This window comes from Meriones unguiculatus, chromosome 2 (genome assembly GCF_030254825.1).
Source record: "Meriones unguiculatus strain TT.TT164.6M chromosome 2, Bangor_MerUng_6.1, whole genome shotgun sequence".
Lineage (NCBI taxonomy): Eukaryota > Metazoa > Chordata > Mammalia > Rodentia > Muridae > Meriones > Meriones unguiculatus.
The window spans coordinates 148,328,091-148,346,094 of NC_083350.1; the positions used below are offsets into that span (position 1 = coordinate 148,328,091).

Genomic DNA, 18,004 nt, shown 5'->3' on the forward strand with positions numbered 1-18,004 from the left:
AGCATATTTAATAACAATAACAGCAAAAAAAATGTTTCTGTAGACTTTAATACGTTTTAAAAGAAAGGTTCTGTGGAGGGAAAAAAAAGTGAATTGTTGTCTTAGAAAGTCATTAGTTCTTGAATCTGAAAAGTAGAATTCCCCAGAGGGAGCGCCAGACAGGGTGGTACACTCCAGAGGCAGAGGCAGGTAACTCTCTACGAGTTCGAGGCCAGCCTGGTCTACAAGGGATTTCGTGACCAGCCGGAGCTACAAAGAGAAACCCTGATACATAATACATCAATTTAAACAAGCCAGCAACACAATCCGCCCTGTCCCATTTCCCCTGAATGTTCGCTCTCAGTCGAGAATCACCATTCAATAGAAAATTCAGTTTAAATAAAGTACGACAGAGGAACATGTTGACTTCTGAGGAGGAACCAGCAAATCCGTATGTCCAGGGTGACTAGACAAACGGCCCCTGTTAAAGCAGAATGTGATGTCTATTTAAGCCAAAAGCTCATGTAGCCCAGGCTGGTCTCCAATTTGCTGGTGGCCGAGGGCACCTGCACCTGCCCCAATTACACGCATGCAGCACCTGGCTAGAGTGTGGCTCGTGATGCATAAAGCAGGGTAAACTGACTGCGGACGGAATAAGATTCCATTAATCATAGGGTAGGCGCAGGCTTCCGCCCGGCAGGCGCAATCAGTGCCCACCCACAAGCGCCCCACTGCAGCGATACTGCACATGCGCACCTGGAAGCACGTGTTACGGTCACATGCCCCACGCCAGGCGGCAGGGCCGTTGGACGCGCCTGCGCAGCTCTCAGGATGCGCCGTCCTCCCGGCATCCTTAGCGCTGCTTTCCCGCCAGGATAAAGCTGAAGCGGTTTTCCGGTTCTCCTCATTGTCGCCTGGGTCTTGGTGTGGCGCTGCTGCTGTCGGTTGTCTGTCCTCCTCTGGTCCTCCTCTGTCCAGCATGTCGAGGGAATCCTCCAGGAAGCAGCCTTCGAAGAAGGGGCTGTTTGACCCTGTGTCCTTTGCCAAGGACCTGCTGGCTGGAGGGGTCGCGGCCGCTGTGTCGAAGACAGCTGTGGCACCCATCGAGCGGGTGAAGCTTCTGCTGCAGGTGCAGGCGTCCTCCAAGCAGATAAGCCCCGAGAAGCGCTACAAGGGCATGGTGGACTGCTTGGTGCGCATTCCGCGGGAGCAGGGTGAGTATGGTGCCCAGCCAGGCCTTCGGGTCCAGACACGGGGAGGGGGGGATGTGATGGGTGACTCCGGAAAGGATGACCCAAAGAAAAAAGGGGTCACCCAGAAGAAAAGGTGACATTGAAAGTGTGGTACAGAAGAAGGGAGCTTATCCAGAGAAAGGATAACCCAGGGAAAAAAAGGGTCACAAAAAGGAGGGGCCATACACAGGAGGTGACCAGAGGAGGAGGTGATCTAAGGGAAGAGAGTGACACAGCAGAAAGGGAGTCATCCAGAAAAGGGAGTCATTTAGGGGGCAGAGTAACACCAGAAGGAGTGATCCAGAAGATTTAAAGGGAGTATCTTCTAGATAAGGGAATCATCCCGAGCAGAGGTTACCCAGAGGAAGAAATGACCCGGGGAAGAGGATTGACCTAGCTGTAGGGGAAGGCATCCACAGGCCGGGTAACCCAGTGAAAAGGGGCGGTCCAAAGAAGGGGGGTCACTCAGCAGCGAATAGGGTGTCACCAGAAGGGGTGATGCAGAGGAATTGAGTGACTCTGCAAAGGGGTGTGCTTTCCTGAGAAGGAATCACCCGAAGTAAAGGGTGGTGAACCAAAAGAAAGGGGAGGTCAATCAGAAAAGGGTATATAGGGTGGAGACAGCTGCCAGCTATAGCCTATTAGACATTTCGATTTCTTTTTCTTTTTGTTTCTTGGTTTGTGGTGGTGGTAGCTGGCAGTGGTGTTATGGTGATTGTGAAGGAGCACTGTGTTTTGAGACAGGGTCTATGTAGCCCTTGCTGGCCTGGACTTTTCTATGTAGACCAGGCTGGCATAGAACTTGAGTTGATCCTCCTGTCTAATTTGAGAGTCCTAGGATTACAGATCTATTTTCTTAACCTGCCAGAATTTGGTGTCTTGACCCATTTGACAGGTATTCCTAAGGCCAAGAAGGGCTTAAATATATCCTGTGTGCAAATAAGACACTAGCCTGCCCTTTCCCTGTGGGTCTGTGACATCAGTATTTGTACCTGAAGTACACTTGTGCCTGGCCCAGGGTGCAAGATGCTGTATGTTAAGTAATAATCAAGTAGTTTAGCTATTTCTTGAAGTGTAAGCTCCTGAGAAGTACAAATGTGGATGCATAATGGCCTCTGAGTATTCTGATGTTTAATCAGCAAAATGTTCCGCTTATTTTGAAGACCCACTGAAGACCAGGCCTTTCAACAAGGCATTCTTCTTGGCACAGAATGTACAAGTGGCCAAAGCTCAGTAATTGTGGCAAATGGTGTGTTAATATAACTTCTAAAAACATTTATTTAAAATGTACTTTGTGTGTCTTCATGTATGCATTCATATGTGCCATGCATGTATGCAGGATGCAGCCTGTGCTATGGGATAGTTCACAGCAGGAAGAGTATTGCCATCTAGAGGCATTTTTGAAGGCTTATGGGGAAATTTTTGTGTGTGCAGTTCAGAGAAATATAATCCTAAATCACAAAAGCATGAAATGCAAGGGTCAGGAGGACTTCTGCAAGTTCAAAGACTGCCTGCTCTGTAAAATCTGCTCTCAGAAAGAAAGGAAAGAGGGAAAGAGGACTTACTCTTTGTTACAAATGTAATGCTCTATCAGGGTCTTTTTTTTTTTTTTTTTTTTTTTTGGTTAAAAGATAGCTTTGTCATGAAAACTTTCATTTGTATTTAGTATGTTAACCAAAGATACAAAACTCTGTTCTGTTCTTTTGTGAGATGAACATCTGGTAATTATTACATAATTATAACGAATAACTCATGATCTGAATTAACCATTTCCAAAGTGATCATTAGTGTGTGAGCCACGTACAAAATGGGAAGTCCAGTGCCTTTCTCATGTTACTACAAACTAGTTTTTCTTTCTTTCTGGTTTTTTTTTTTTTTTTTGGTGGGTGGGGGTTGTTATTTTGTTTTGTTTTTGTATTTTTTTCAGCTTAAATCTCCCTTGATGAGTTGGAAAGACTCCTACCAAAAGTACTTTCTGAATCTTTTTTAAATTGACCTTATCCTTTGCCAAGGTAGTGCTCCTGTGTTACTGTGGCTGGAGTCTGTAAGATTAAATCTTACTCAGCATCATTTACACAGTCATGTTTCACTCTCTGAATCCTCTCTTAGAGAGGGCAGACTCTGAGAAAATAAGTGTGTAGCTCTATTTTTTGAAAGTTTTTATTAACTAATAAGAGTACCATTAAAAATACACTCAAATGTTAGATTCCATCTTTACTAATTTAGCACAACTCATTAGCAAGAAATACCCCCTTATAATTTGCTTAAATTCCACATTTGTTTTTTTTTTATTTATTTTACTTATTTATTTTACTTTGGCAGTTGCCCCCTGCCCGTTTTAGAACCTGTCTTTAGGTAACTCTCGCTGGCTTCAAATGCTGGGGTTAAAGACGTGTACTACCACACCTGAAGGGGGCCTTCTTGGTACAGCAAGTGTAGGTATGATTACAGTGTTTATGGACATGTGAGGTATTTTCCTGGACTGCTTGTGTTTCAGTTCTAATTCTGTATAGTTGCAAGTTACACTGAACAAATTTCCTGTGCCCTAGACGCTGTTTTAACCCAATACTTCATATGGAAATGGGGGAAATGCTATTCCTTAATGAGTAGTAGGTATTAGTGGTAAATGAGTTAAAAGAAGTATTTAGCAAATTATTATTTTTTTCTTGTTACTATTTCTTCAAAAATTATTTTTCTAGCTTTCTTGACAGAAAACTGGATGCATTACCATGTATAGGGGAATGGTTTTATATATGTATGTTATCTTGATTACCACAATCAAGCAAACTAACATATTCATCACTATATATAATTAAAACAGTTTGTATAGCTTCAGTGGTTTATGGCATATTCTTTTAGAGAACTGCAAGTAAACACCAGCATTAACAACAGTAGTCACCATCTGTGGATTCCCAGTTTTGGGACCCCTCCTATCCCAATGGGAGCTGTTTGCTTACTTTAATAGTTTGTCATATTTCTTAAGAAAAAAAAAGTCCCCATACTTTGTGTTAGATATTCAAAAGTTCCTCATTCTATATAACTAACATCTCGCTTTTCCTTATTTACCAACAGACAAACCCCTTGCTAGCCTTTCAGAACCACCATTTTACTGTCGGTTTCTGTTAGATGTTTGTAGATTCTACATATAAGTGATAGCATATGACATTTGTCTTTCTGTGTCATCCTATTTCACTTAGCATGATATCCTCAGGTTCATAAGAACTTTCTTCTAAGGAACAGTAATTTTGTTATGCATATATGCTACAGCTCCTAATGTATCTGCTAATGGGTACTTAAGCTACCCTGGATCTTGGCTGTTGTATGTAGTGCTGCGCAGACATCTTCAGAATCCTAATTTCAGGTCCTTTGTATGTGTACTCAGTAGTGGAATTGTGGATCCTATAGTAGTTGTGCTTTTAGTTTTGAAGAGAGTCTCATACATTATAAAAATTATGGTTAATTTTTCCCTACTAGTACTTTTTGGTAGCTAACAGATACAAAATAACTGTGGCTTTAGTTTGCATTCTCCCCATTTTCAGGTCTGGAATGAGTAAACGTTTTATGAAATCACTGCCTTTTGAATGTTTCTAAAGGCCCGATTTGGGGAGTTCTCCATGTTGGGACTAGGGATACCCTATTCAAAAGTGCACAATCAAAGCTCTTGGCAGTTTGACATCTCCTGAAACTAATCCAAGACTATGGAAGAGCTAACTGTCATGCTTTATGGGGAAGCTCTGGAATATATAGCTAGCTCTGGATTTCAAGTCACATAATGACTTGTGTCATGAGGGTTGGGCAGTTCATGAAGAACTGAAGAGGGGGGATTATTTACTTCGCTAGACCAGGAGAAACTACCTTGAAATAAAATGGATCAACTTCTTTCTACACCCAACATTCTCCCTCTCCCTTTTTGGTAAATTCCAGCCCTTTCTCAAAATAGTTCCAGAACATTAAAAGAAGGGAGTATAAGTTCCTGTTACTCCCTTTTAATTCTCATGGTTGTGTGTCTGATTCAGTAAGTGGATCTGTTTGTTTGGTCCAGTGTGCTCATGCTTTATAACTGTAGGAATTAGCATCATGGTGTGCGGACGAGGCCAGAGGTTACTGGTGAGCTCTACTTTTTCCTAAATGAATAGCCCTGTGTTTGTTTAGCTAATAACTTGTTTTGATGAGTCCTTTAGATTTTGTTGGAAATGAACAAAATTAGAATGGATTGCATAGTTGATGTTGCATTTTTTTCAGTAGAACTATGTTTTTAAAAATTCTTTTCTAATGTAAAATGGATTTATGTGTTTGATTTTATAGGTTTTTTCAGTTATTGGCGTGGCAATTTGGCAAATGTTATTCGATACTTTCCAACACAAGCTTTAAACTTTGCTTTTAAGGACAAATACAAACAAATATTCATGTCTGGAGTTAATAAAGAAAAACAGGTAATAATGTTTCAGTATGTCTAAAATTTTCTAAGATGCCATTGAATTTGTCTTATGTATAATGACTTATTTGGAGTAAAGGTATTCTGGAAGTTAGTGAAAATAATAAAAATGAAAAACATTAAATGTTGACAAAGCAACATAAAGTTATATAATATATAAAAATTTTATATTGTATTCAATAAATTTATAAAATATTTTAGCTTCAGTAAGGGACCACTTGTGTCAATGCATTGTACCCCAGAGTAAATAGTAAATGTAATTCATATCTTACAATTACTGCTTTTCATAAGCATAAAGAAGCAGCCATCAGATTTTTATTTCCTACCGCAGTGGTTTGCTTATTCCCTAAAGAAGTGAAATGTTTTTCATTTATGGAAATCAAGCATAGGAGAAGTTGCTGAAGTGTTGTTTGATAGTAGAGCGCCTGTTTTGCATGTGTGGGCCTCTGGGGTTTACTCTCCAGCATAGAAGCTAAGACAAAAGAGGTCAGGAACACAGAAAATTGTGTAATAAAAAGATGGCATAAGGCTGGGGAGATAGCTTAGTAGACAATATATTTGCTCCACAAGCAGAGAGGGTCTGAGTGTAAACTTCACAACTCATATTTAAAAAGAATTGGAGCCTCGTGGTGTGCACTTATGATCCTCGCGCTGGGAAGGGAGACAGCCATATCCTTGGAGCCTTCCTAGTGTAATCAGTGAGCTCCAGGTCACTAAGAGACCTTGACTCAAGGAAAGAGAGAGAAAAAGGTGCAAATTAGATAGTACCTGAGTAATGAAATCCAAAATTGTCCTTTGACTTTCATATGAATGAGCACACAGCTAAAAACAGAGCAAACAGAAACTACAGAAGGTGTGGGATGTGTAATAGTAGGGTAAACTTTTAACAACTAGGAATAAACTAAAAAGTACAGTAAATGTGTAAGCCAGTCACCTCATTTGTCACCATCATAAACAAAACAGAGAAAGATACAACAACAACAAAAAAAAAAAAAAAAGGAAAGGAGAAAGTAATATTCTTGTTGAGCATAGATGAAGGGCGATGGGAGGAACCCTTCAACAGAATTCTAGTTCATGAAATCCAGCAGCACATTAGAAAGAAGACACTGTTCTTTATGATAGAGTGGGATTCATCCAGAGATGTAAGGATGGCTCAGCTTACAGAAGTTTTAGCTGTGAAATGTCACATCAATAGTGTAAAAGACAAAAACTGTATATTAAGATCACCTCAATATGCCAATTTGAACAATGGGTAGTTTCTTCAGCTATCAAGGCAGTAAATACTTACTGGTATTAAATTTCACAGTAGACTAAATGAACCTAAAAGGGAAAACACATTACATTACATATACATTACATTACATTACATTACATTACATTACATTACATTAAACACGAGTGGAATTAAAATTCTTTTCAAGTGCACATGGAAAATTTTTCAGAATAGGAGAATTGTTACATAGCAAAGAAAGTCTTGAGACTGAAGTATTAAATATCTTTTCTGAGTAGAATGGAATGGCCTAGAAATCAATAGCAGGGTGAAAGGGCAATACTGTAAAATGTTAAATTAGTAACTTAAAATAATTGAAATGCTTATTGATATACAGTCTTTCTTGGGTTATTTTGTTTCATGCTTAATGTAATGTCAGAGGTGTTGTTATATAATCAATTCAGGATCATTATTCTGCATAAACAGTTATGTCTCCCTCTCTCCTTTTGCCAGTATTTGTTTTTGTAAGTTCCACATGCACAACTTAAACTATCTGTTTTGAAGAAAATAGATAATTATCCACCCCAAGTCAGTGATCTGCCTTTTTTTTCCTTGTCTAAGAAGGAAAAGAAAATAGATTTACTAGAATTTAAGATATAGGTTATGACCAGGCATGGTGGCTTATGCCTTTAATATACCAGCACTCAGGGAGGCAGAGGCAAGAGGATCTCTGTGAGTTTGAGGCCAGCCTGGTCTACAGAGTGAGTCCAGGACAGCCAAGGCTACAGAGAAACCCTGTCTTGAAAAACCAAAAAACAAACAAACAAAAGATATCAGTTACAAGTCCTTATGTTCTGTGTCATGTCTGGTTTGACTTACTGGTGGTAATAAGAATATAGGTTCACTTGAATTGGATCAGACAAAAGAGGTGATGAGTGACACTTTGATTTGAGCAGATGGCCTCTCAAAGGACCAAACCAAACTATATGCTTGCTTTCTCTCCTCTCTCTCTCTCTCTCTCTCTCTCTCTCTCTCTCTCTCTCTCTCTCTCTCTCTTTCTTTCTTCTGTGGGAGGCTTTCTACTTACCTGCCTTTTATAGGTATGTTTGCTTTCTCACTACTGCTCCCCTATTTTAATAGTTAAAACATGTTAGTTGTAAAAGTTATATGCATAACTTACATGTTTGTAATTTGAAGTCCAAAGTTACAGTGATCTTTGATAGCCTTTCTTTAAGTCAGAGGATCTGAACCTGGGATCCATGGTGTATCAGCACTACCTGAAATAATAAATGTGTATGTTTGTACATTCTAGTCTATCTCTCGCTTTAAAAAAAATCCCAAAAGTTTATCAGATATCAAAAATTAATCATGTTCCATCGTTATTCTTACTTCATAGACTCTCTAATGTCTCATGTCAGATTTCTAAGAAAGTCTTGGCCCAGCTCATGTTTTTCTGCCAGATTTTTGTGGATTAGTTACCCCAGTGTCACATGCAATCTCTCGATACAGTTGTCTGCCTGTGATTATGTAACGTGATACACAGTAGTACAGATACACTTCACTTAAAGGGAGCCATGGGAGTGTGGAAACAGTAAGTGGCATTACCTATATACTTCACTAAAACAACTATTTAGTGAGCATGTGTCTCTGGGCAAAGTACATGACTTGTTCTGTGAAAAAAAAAAAACAAAACAGATGACCTCTAGCCAATGAAACAACTAGTTGATAGATAAAATCAGATGTATCCATCTATATGGCACTGTCATTTAGCAGATGAAGTGTCATGGTAGATGTTGCTACATGAATCAAACTTAAAAGCATTGTCAAATGGAAAACAAAACTACCATGGATGATTACATATTGTGTTGTTTTGTTCATATGGAATCTCTACAGTTGACACTGTAGAGATAAAAAAATTAAGTTTCCTAGGGCTCAAGGAGTTAGAGAGGATGTAGATTGACTTAGAAGGAATATAGGATTTCTTTAGAGATGATAAAAAATGTTTTAAAAACTGTGGTGATGGTTATTTAACTATGGATCTAACTTGTTGAATTGTATTCAAGGATAAATTTTACAAAGTGTGAATTGTGACCAAATATATTAAATACAGATTATCTTGGCCTCAAGAATTATAATCTGTAGGCATGTAAGTATATATATAACTACAGTTGAAAAGGTTTTAAGTACAATTTTAAAATAAAAGTTGGAATACAGTGATACATTCGATTTGTTCCTGTGATTCACCTTTGTTCTCTGACATAAAGTGTTGGTAGGAAGAGGCTGTGCCTATAGACAGTCTTACAGGGCTGGAGATGAGAGGCTTCATAAAAGAAGCAGAAGTTAAAGCAGTAAGCAACAACTGTGTTTGATTTTGAAAAGCAATAGGAAGGGCATTCTAGGCCAAGATAAAGTTAGGAGTTTCAAAGCAGTCCAAAACTTAAAACTAATATTAGAAATATTAGCATTCAACGTAGCAGGAGCCTGAATTAGGAAACTGACTAGGATATTTTCACTTTAGTCTTACAGAGGCCTTCTGCCCTGCACTTTCCTTAAACAGTCCCAGTTTAGATAATCTTTTCTATTCCCAAAAGCCTATGATGCTATCCTGGGCTCTATTCCCAGTGTGGGAATGGAGTGAGGGGAGAGGGTACATGGATATGAGGGAAATGTTTTGCATATTGTCATAGATATTTATAAGAGCAAATTCTAAATCTTGCTTTTTTTTAACCTTTGTGAAAATTAGTTTACCAGCTATTTTGAACAGTCATATTCTATAGTTTAATGCTTTTAAACTTTGTGTATTCCAGTTCTGGAGGTGGTTTCTAGCAAACCTGGCTTCTGGAGGGGCTGCTGGAGCTACATCCTTGTGTGTGGTGTATCCACTAGATTTTGCCAGAACCCGTTTAGGTGTTGATATTGGAAAAGGTACAGAGGTGTTTTTTTTGTTGTTTTGTTTTGTTTTGTTTTGTTTTGGGGGGGCGGGTGTTTGTTGTTTTGCATTTCTTTGTGTAGTCCTGGCTGTCCAGGAAGTTACTCTGTAAACCAGACTGGCCTAGGAACTCAGAGATCCACGTGCCTCTACCTCCTGATGCTGGGAGTAAAGGCGGTACAGAGTTTTTATAAGTATTAATTATTCCTTTGTGCTCTGAACCATTTTTGTGCCAACATTATTACCAAATTTAACAGTTTTTTGAGATTTATTTGTGTATATGTGTCTTTGTGAGTGAAGGCCATAAGTATAAGGGTCCTGGTAGAGTCCGGAAGAGAGTTTTAGATCTCCTGGACCTCAAGTTGCAGGCACTTGTGAGCCATCTAGCATGAGTTGGGAATTGAATTCATGTCCTCTGGAAGAGTAGCAAACACTTAACTGCCAGGCCGTCTTTCCAGCCCCTAGTCTACAGAATTTATTCCGAAACAAATATGTAGTCATCAGGCTTAGAGTAACTTTTTTTTTTTTCCTTTCACTTTAAAAGAGAAAATGGAAATGGGCATTTCACAAGAGTGAATCCAAAGCTTGCTTGTAACTTTTTTCCTTCATTGCTACTTCTGTATGTGTTGTTTGTTTATAGTGGTTCTTCTCTGGGTGAGATGAAATAGCTCTCACCCTGCAGATTTCCTTTGTTTCTTTTTAAGTATTTTTTCATAATTTCTGGTAATTTGGGTGACATATTTCAAGTCAAATTGCTTATTACTTTTTGTAAGAGATTAATATTTTCAGTTAATTTCTTTTAAAATACTTCTTGAAATCTTGAGTGAATGTGAAGATTATTTATGTCCTTAATTAGAAATTTTATTTTTTATTTTATTTCAGTTTATTTACTTTACATCCCAAGGGTGCCCCCTCCCTCCTCTCCTCCCAGTTTCCCTCTTTCCCTTCTTCCTTCCCTTCTTTCTTTCTCCCGAGAAAAGGGGAGCCCCACTTCCCCTATATCAACCTTCCCCAGGATATCAAGTCACATCAGGACTGAGTATCTCCTCATCCCCTGAGGCCAGGCAATGCAGCCCTGCCAGGAGGAAGTGATCCAAAAGCAGGCAATAGAATCCATGTTAGAAACAGGCCCCCTCCCACCTCCACTCACTAGACAACCCACATGAAGACCAAGCTGCCATTGGCCACATATGTGTATAGGACCTAGGTCCAGAATTAGAAATTTTAATTAGAATATTTTTCTGGGTAAAAGTTTCACATCATTTGAATCTTTAAAAATGTTTGTTTTGATTAAGATGTTTGGTATAAAATGTTACTTATAGTTATTTGATATAAATGTTACTTATAGGTTTCATTGATTTAATTTAGGTCCTGATCAACGGCAATTCAAGGGTTTAGGTGACTGCCTTGTGAAAGTAGTAAAATCAGATGGAATTATTGGTCTATACCAAGGGTTTGGTGTCTCTGTTCAGGGCATCATTGTTTATCGAGCCTCTTACTTTGGAGCTTATGACACCGTTAAGGTAATTTGGTGACTTTAAAGGGGTCTCTGGAATACATTGTTCTTTTTTTCTATTCTCTAGTATATAATTGCTTTACATAAATCAAATTGAATGATAAAATAGAAACAGTTTCATTTAATCCATGACTTCGATAATTTAGTTAAATTATAACTATTATGACTGACTTTACATGATCACTTTGCCAACATTGAAGCTTTTAAGGTTTTTGCATCACACACAGGATGTGTGGAGAGTATACTGGTTGGGCCTCCATATCTTCAGCAGATAAAAATACATGTTTTACTTTTTTCTGGTGTACATTAGTTTTATTACCACATTATATGCAGATAATCAGTGTGGGAACCAGGGAACAGTTAATTAAATGTGGTTTGGTTTACCACTGGCCATTTTTTGATTCAATTTGGTGTTTTCCATGTTGCTTTGCAGTTTTGCCTTTTGAGTTCATAGTTTAATAGCACTCTCATGTGGAAAAAAGAAAGACTATATTAATGGCTATGATTTTTGATCTGTTACTTAGTACTAGAAACCTTATATTAGTACTCTACAACTTCATGTTATTTTTCTAAGTTTAAGACACATTCTGAAGACATGTAACTTAAGATTTGTCTTAACAAATGTATACTAATACATTAAGAAATGTATTTATTAATGGCAAACAAAATGTCTTTGCTCTTAATCACTGTAGCATGTTCCCAAAGAAATCTGGGTATGAACTCCAGGGCCTTCTGCATGCTAGGAAAGCACTTTACTACTCGCCTATTTTCTCAGCTTTAGATGTTTTTTTTTTTTTTATTGCTTTTTAAATGTTATTTCATCTTTGTTCATATATTTATAAAAACATCGTTTGAATTAAAACTTTAAGGTACTTTGCAAAACTAAATTATTACTTGATACATTTTTCTCCTAGGGTTTAATGCCAAAACCAAAGGAAACTCCATTTCTTATCTCTTTTATCATTGCTCAAATTGTGACTACCTGCTCTGGAATACTCTCCTATCCCTTTGACACAGTTAGAAGACGTATGATGATGCAGGTAATGTATTTGTAAATTTAACTGAATCAATTAGTATCTTACATGTAAATGTAATGTTTGAATTTCAGAGACATGTTAGCTGAAAGATAAGTTCATCTATCTTACTGTGCTCCAACTTGCATTGTTTCTTACTGTAAAAGAGCCAGCAACCAGCAAAGCTTATTCCTTTCTGCTGTGAAAACAAAAGTTCCTTCTACTCCTGAATTTCTGGGAGTATGGAGGGGGGAATTACAGAGATTGGATGAATATATTGATCTTTTTAAATTTTTTGGAATAATTATTATTTGATTTGTATGGATGTTTTGCCTTTGTATATGTCTGTACCACCTGTGTGCCCAAGGAGGCTAGAAGAGGGCATTGGATCCCCAGGAACTGGATTTACAGATGGTTATGAGCTGCTGTGTGAGTTCTGCTCCTTTGAAAGATCAGTGGTGTTCTAACTAAACTTCAACCTCAAGTAATTCATCTTAACCTCACTACCTCAAGTAAAGTAAACTCAGTTATAGGCCATTAGCCTAATAATTTCCTTTGCAAATTAATATAAAAACATTGATAGAAAGTATATTATTTTGAACTCTAAGGGTGAAAAGTATTTATAATAACCTTTGTTCTAAACATAAATGCCTAAACTTAATATATTCCATGTCTTACATGTTACATTCATTTTTTTCAGTAAACATTTGAATGCATAATCTACGCTAAGTTCTGGTGATAGAAATATGATAGAACCTGCTCCCAAACCCATAGTGTAGTATTGAAGACACAAAACTAAGGACTAAAAAGAAGTGTGCAGAGGATCCAGGAACGCATAGCAAAGGAATGTACACTGTGTAGGGTGATCAGATTCAGCTTCCTAAAAGCAAAATCTTAGTGAATATTGAGTAAACCATGGAATATGCAGCTTTCCTTGTGACAGTGACTTTGACAGTTGCATTTCTGAAGCAACAATTCTGTAGTACTAGGTTTTATTTCACTTAAATTATAAATGATATTATTGGTAGGTTTACATTTCTGCTTTCTGGATTATAAAAATAATTATAAAGTGTGTGGTATATTACTCTAAAGTCTAATCCTCTGCACTCACATTGTCTGACGATGTGGAGGCCATTCTTCTCTAATACATTACAGAAAAGACCCACAAATATTTCAGAGAACTGATTTAAACTTTTCACTTTACTGTTTTCATCATCTTTTGACTTAAAAAGTATCCTTTGTGTGTTTGTGTTCATGCACACTTTTGTGAGTGCAAGCATGCATGTAAAGGTCATATATAGCACTCCCTCAGGTGTAAGGCCTCAGCTTCTATGTAGGTGGAGGCAGGTAGAAAGTGTATAACTCTTGCATACCTACCAGTACCCAGTTAGCTGGCCCAGGAGCCTCCAGTCCCCACCTCCCGTCTCCCCATAGGAGCAGTGGGATTACAGGTGTGCCCGAAGACTTCAGGCTGGAGATCTGAAACCAGGTCCCCATACAACAAGCACTGAGCAGTTTCTGCATCATATACTCTGTTGTCTTTGTTTGATACTTCCTTTATAACTTGTGCTTATTTATTTGATCCTACTTGGTTTTGCGGGGTGTTTGTTTGTTTGTTTGTTTGTTTGTTTGTTTGTTTTTCAAGACAGTGTTTCTCAAGGTAGCCCTGGTGACCTGGAAATCAATCTGTAGACCAGGCTTGGTCTTGACCTCAAAGATCTGCCTCTTGAGTACTGGGAATAAAAGTGTACTTTGTTCCTACTTTTTTATGTTTTTTTTTTTAAGCTCATCAGTCTCTTCCTAATGTTAAAGTAATTAACCAAGATTTAATTTAAAGACTCTTGGGTTGTTTGCTTTTTTGAGTTTTCATTAAAAAGAAAAAGTCCTAATCGCCAAAAATAGATATTTTCTAGTGTTAATTTTGCTGAGTTTTTCACGTAATTGAAATGTGGGGAGATTAAACCATGTCATCCTTTAATGTTTGACAATATAGTCAGTTTTCAAATGTTTCTGAAAAATATGGACATTCTTTACTCCCTTAGTACAATATTAAATGTATTCTCATTAACTCAACATAGCATTAGTTTTTATCTATAGTACTGATGTCCTAAAATGTCCTAAAAGATAATAAACTAATAGAAAATGTTTGTCTTTTTAACATAGAGTGGTGAGTCTCAGCGGCAATATAAAGGAACCATAGACTGCTTTCTGAAAATATATCAACATGAAGGAAGTGGTGCATTCTTCCGTGGTGCCTTCTCCAACATCCTTCGTGGTACAGGGGGTGCTTTGGTGTTGGTGTTATATGATAAAATCAAGGAATTCCTTAACATTGATATTGGAAGTGGTTCATCAAGCGATTAAATTGAGAAGTGCATATTTCTAATGTCAAAAAAATATAAAAATTACATAGCTGCCATTTGTATATATTTTGATAGTGTGTTACTATTGTCAGTGTGTCTTACAATGTTTATTCTGCAATAAAGAAAAGATTTTGTTTTCAAGATTTTAGTACTAAAAGTCAGGACAAAATGGGCTTTTTTCTCACTTAAACCCATAATCATTAGTGAGATATTTTATTATATGTAGTGTAAGTTACTTCTGTTTAAAAAAAATTCTTACACTTGTGGTAAATACTATATAATGTAAAATCTGAGAAATGGAAGTATCTTTAAATCTCTGTTTGCTTAGTACAGCTTTAATCCCAGCTTTTAGGAACTGTATTGTATGACAGATAGTTCTTAAGCATTTATCAAGGGTTGTCATCAGTATCTCTTACATAATCAGCTTTCTTTTGCAGCATCTGTTAAAGCAGCTCAAGCAGGACTGTGTTAGCATTTACAGTTTCATAGTTTTTGATAAGTGCAAATTACATCATTTAAAAGTTGATAATGACTTAATGATACTATCAAACTATTTGAAAAATGTAAATGGGTTATTTGCTAATATTTACTCTTGCTAGTGTGAGTATATCTTCAAAAAAAGAAATCTCCCCTGAACATTAGATTTTTGTATTCTGTATTGATAATAAAGCAAGTTGAAAGCTATTATAACAAGCCTTTTCTGCCAGTGCATGTGTGCGCGCATACACACACACCAACTTTACCTATAAACACACCATAGTAACAGTTTTGTTGAAGTGGAGCTGGTTTTCAGCTAGCCAACAAAAGATATTTCTCACGCTGGACATGGTGATTGGACATTTATGCACATAAACCTAGCACTGTAGCAAACTGAGGCAGGAGAATCAAGAGTTTAAGCTAGTCTGACTTCATAGAGAGACTGTCAAAGCCTTTCTCTAAGGAGCAGGGTTAAATGCTCTTTCTAAGGTTTTGTAGGAGAGTCTCACTTTTTCAGAGATGTGAAATAAAGTATATTCAAAATACCCAAGATTTTAAAGTTTCATGGAAAAAGAATGTTAAGTCAGTGGAGATAAACCATAGAGAAATTTTGTGAGGCTATTTTGTTGTCATAATGGAGTAAAGTTTTTCCTGATGTTTGGGCAAAATATACTTAATAATTTCAAATACATAGTGTTACTCAAAGAGTTCCTTAGGAACTCTTAGCTGGTTTTTTGTAGTGGTCAATGTAACACAGAAATCATGAAAACAAAAGGGAAGGTATTTTCTTTCAGATCAAAGACATAACTAAAAAATATTTTGGAATAGTTTCCCACATAAAGGTGAGCTAAATGATTACTACTTGCAGAGCCATGCTTAGAGGAAAGAGAAATAATGAAAGTTCTAAATGGCACAGGTAAAGAATAAACAAATTTAATAGCTAAATTCCTAGACTATAGTCAAGGTATAGTCAAGAAAGAAAAGTTAGATATTTAGCATCTGAAACTGAGCTGAACACTGTATGACATTAAACTGTTGTTAAACAGAGATCACTTACAATGAACAAAATAATGTAGACTTCATAAGGAAATAATTTTGTTGAGATCAAGACTGATGTTGGCAAAGCATAGCAAAAATATTCTCAAGATGGATACCTAGATCAGTAGAAACTTTCAGAGGCCCTCTATGGTAGGTTCCTGTCCTCTTCCCTGTCTTCTCCTGCTCCAATGTCTGTAGCATTTGTTCTTCTGAAAGAGGACTGAGCATCTTCCCTAGGGTCTTCCTTGTTGTTTAGCTTATTAGGAATATAGATTTTTTTCTTTTTTTTTTTTAGTTTTAAAACAAGTTTATTGAATGTTCTTATGAAGGCAACCACTTTTGATTTGTCATTTCTTTATGCTGTGCACTAAAGGTCACATAAGAGAACAGAGTCACGCTTCTCTCTGTGGGACCCTTCCTATATTATATCGCTAATACCCACTTCTGAGTGAGTACATATTGTATGTCTTTCTGCTTCTGGGTTACCTCACTCAAGCTGATCTTTTCTAGTTCCCAACATTTACCTGCAAATCTCGTTATTTCCTTGTTTTTAATTGCTGAGTAGTATTCCATTGTATAAATGTACCACAGTTTCTGTATCCATTCCTTCGCTGAGAGACAGACAGCCTCTGAAAGTCTCTACTGATTGAGGTATCTAAGCAGAGGCTGAGACTCATAGCCAAACTTTGGGCAGAGTGCAGTGACTCTTATGAAAGACTGAAAACTCAACCAAGGACAATGCATGGAGAGAACATAAAACCCAGGCTCAGATGTAACCCATAAACTCAGTATCCAAGTGGGGACCCTAATAAGGGGAGCAGGGGCTTTCTCTGGTATGAACTCAGTGACAGGATCTCTGATCACCTCCCCATGGCGGTGGGAGGTGGGTGCAGCCTTGTCAGGCCACAGAGGAAGACAGTGCAACCAGTCCTGATGAGACCTGATAGACTAGGGTCAGATAGAAGGGGAGACGACCTCCCCTATCAATGAACTAGGGGAGGTGCATAGGGGGAGAAAAGAGAGGGGGAGTGGGATTGGGAAGAGATGAGGGAGGGGGCCACAGCCGAGATCCAAGTTGAATAAATTATAATAATAAATTAAAGAAAAAAAAGGTGGATACCTAATTATCAGTGCTGAATGTCATACACTCTTGTTTAGAAAGTTTCTTTACATTTATTTTCTAAAACTTTTTTCATGTAATATAGTCAATGTGCTAGCTGAAATTGAACAGTGAATTTAAACTAAGATGTATATGGTTTTTTGTGTATGTTTATGTTAATGAAATTTAAAAAAATAAAATTTATTCAAGTATTATTGCACCTGTGCTAATAGTATGTGGACATTATTATTTCAGTCAGTTCTGTAAAATAGTATTGTGGGAAGCATAATTTCTTTTTCTACCTGAAAAGCATCTTTTTTTTTCCTTCTTTACTGTTTGAGAATTTCATATGTCAGCATAATGTGTTTGATCAAATGTACTTTCCTCCAATTTCTCCTCTATCCTCATCAGTACCATTTCTTACCAACTTCTTGTACGAGTGTTTTAAATCCACTGAGTCCATTTCACGAGAATGGGTATAAGAAATATATTGGGTAGCCTTTGAGGCTATATCCCTAAAGACACAGTAGCTACCAATACCACTAGCTTCTCAGCAGGTGGTGTTTCTTGAAGAGCCCTTCTCCCATCCATGCTGGGATTCTGGCTGATTTGACCTTGTGCAGCTCTTGTACACATAGTCACAGCCTCTGTGAATTATTCATCTGCCAAATACTGTTTTTGCTGCAGATTTCTACTAATAGCTCATACAATCT

The 18,004-nt window shown here is 37.5% G+C and overlaps 1 protein-coding gene across 1 annotated transcript; it reads left to right on the top strand.

The window, feature by feature from the left end:
• Positions 1-33: 33 nt before the first annotated feature.
• Positions 34-15,360, top strand: Slc25a31 (solute carrier family 25 member 31). Its single transcript, XM_021664892.2, has 6 exons — positions 34-1,193; positions 5,517-5,644; positions 9,664-9,781; positions 11,154-11,308; positions 12,216-12,341; positions 14,478-15,360. The coding sequence occupies exons 1-6, from the start codon at positions 728-730 to the stop codon at positions 14,676-14,678; spliced, it is 1,194 nt and encodes a 397-aa protein (XP_021520567.2). The 5' UTR covers positions 34-727; the 3' UTR covers positions 14,679-15,360.
• The last annotated feature ends 2,644 nt before the right edge of the window (positions 15,361-18,004 follow it).

Bases quoted from the DNA above. Each gene is read 5' to 3' on its own strand.
- Slc25a31 (XM_021664892.2), top strand. From the start codon at position 728: ATGCGCACCTGGAAGCACGTGTTACGGTCACATGCCCCACGCCAGGCG. The intron at 9,782-11,153 runs GTACAGAGGTGT...GATTTAATTTAG, and splicing joins AGGTGTTGATATTGGAAAAG to GTCCTGATCAACGGCAATTC. The intron at 12,342-14,477 runs GTAATGTATTTG...TTTTTAACATAG, and splicing joins GAAGACGTATGATGATGCAG to AGTGGTGAGTCTCAGCGGCA.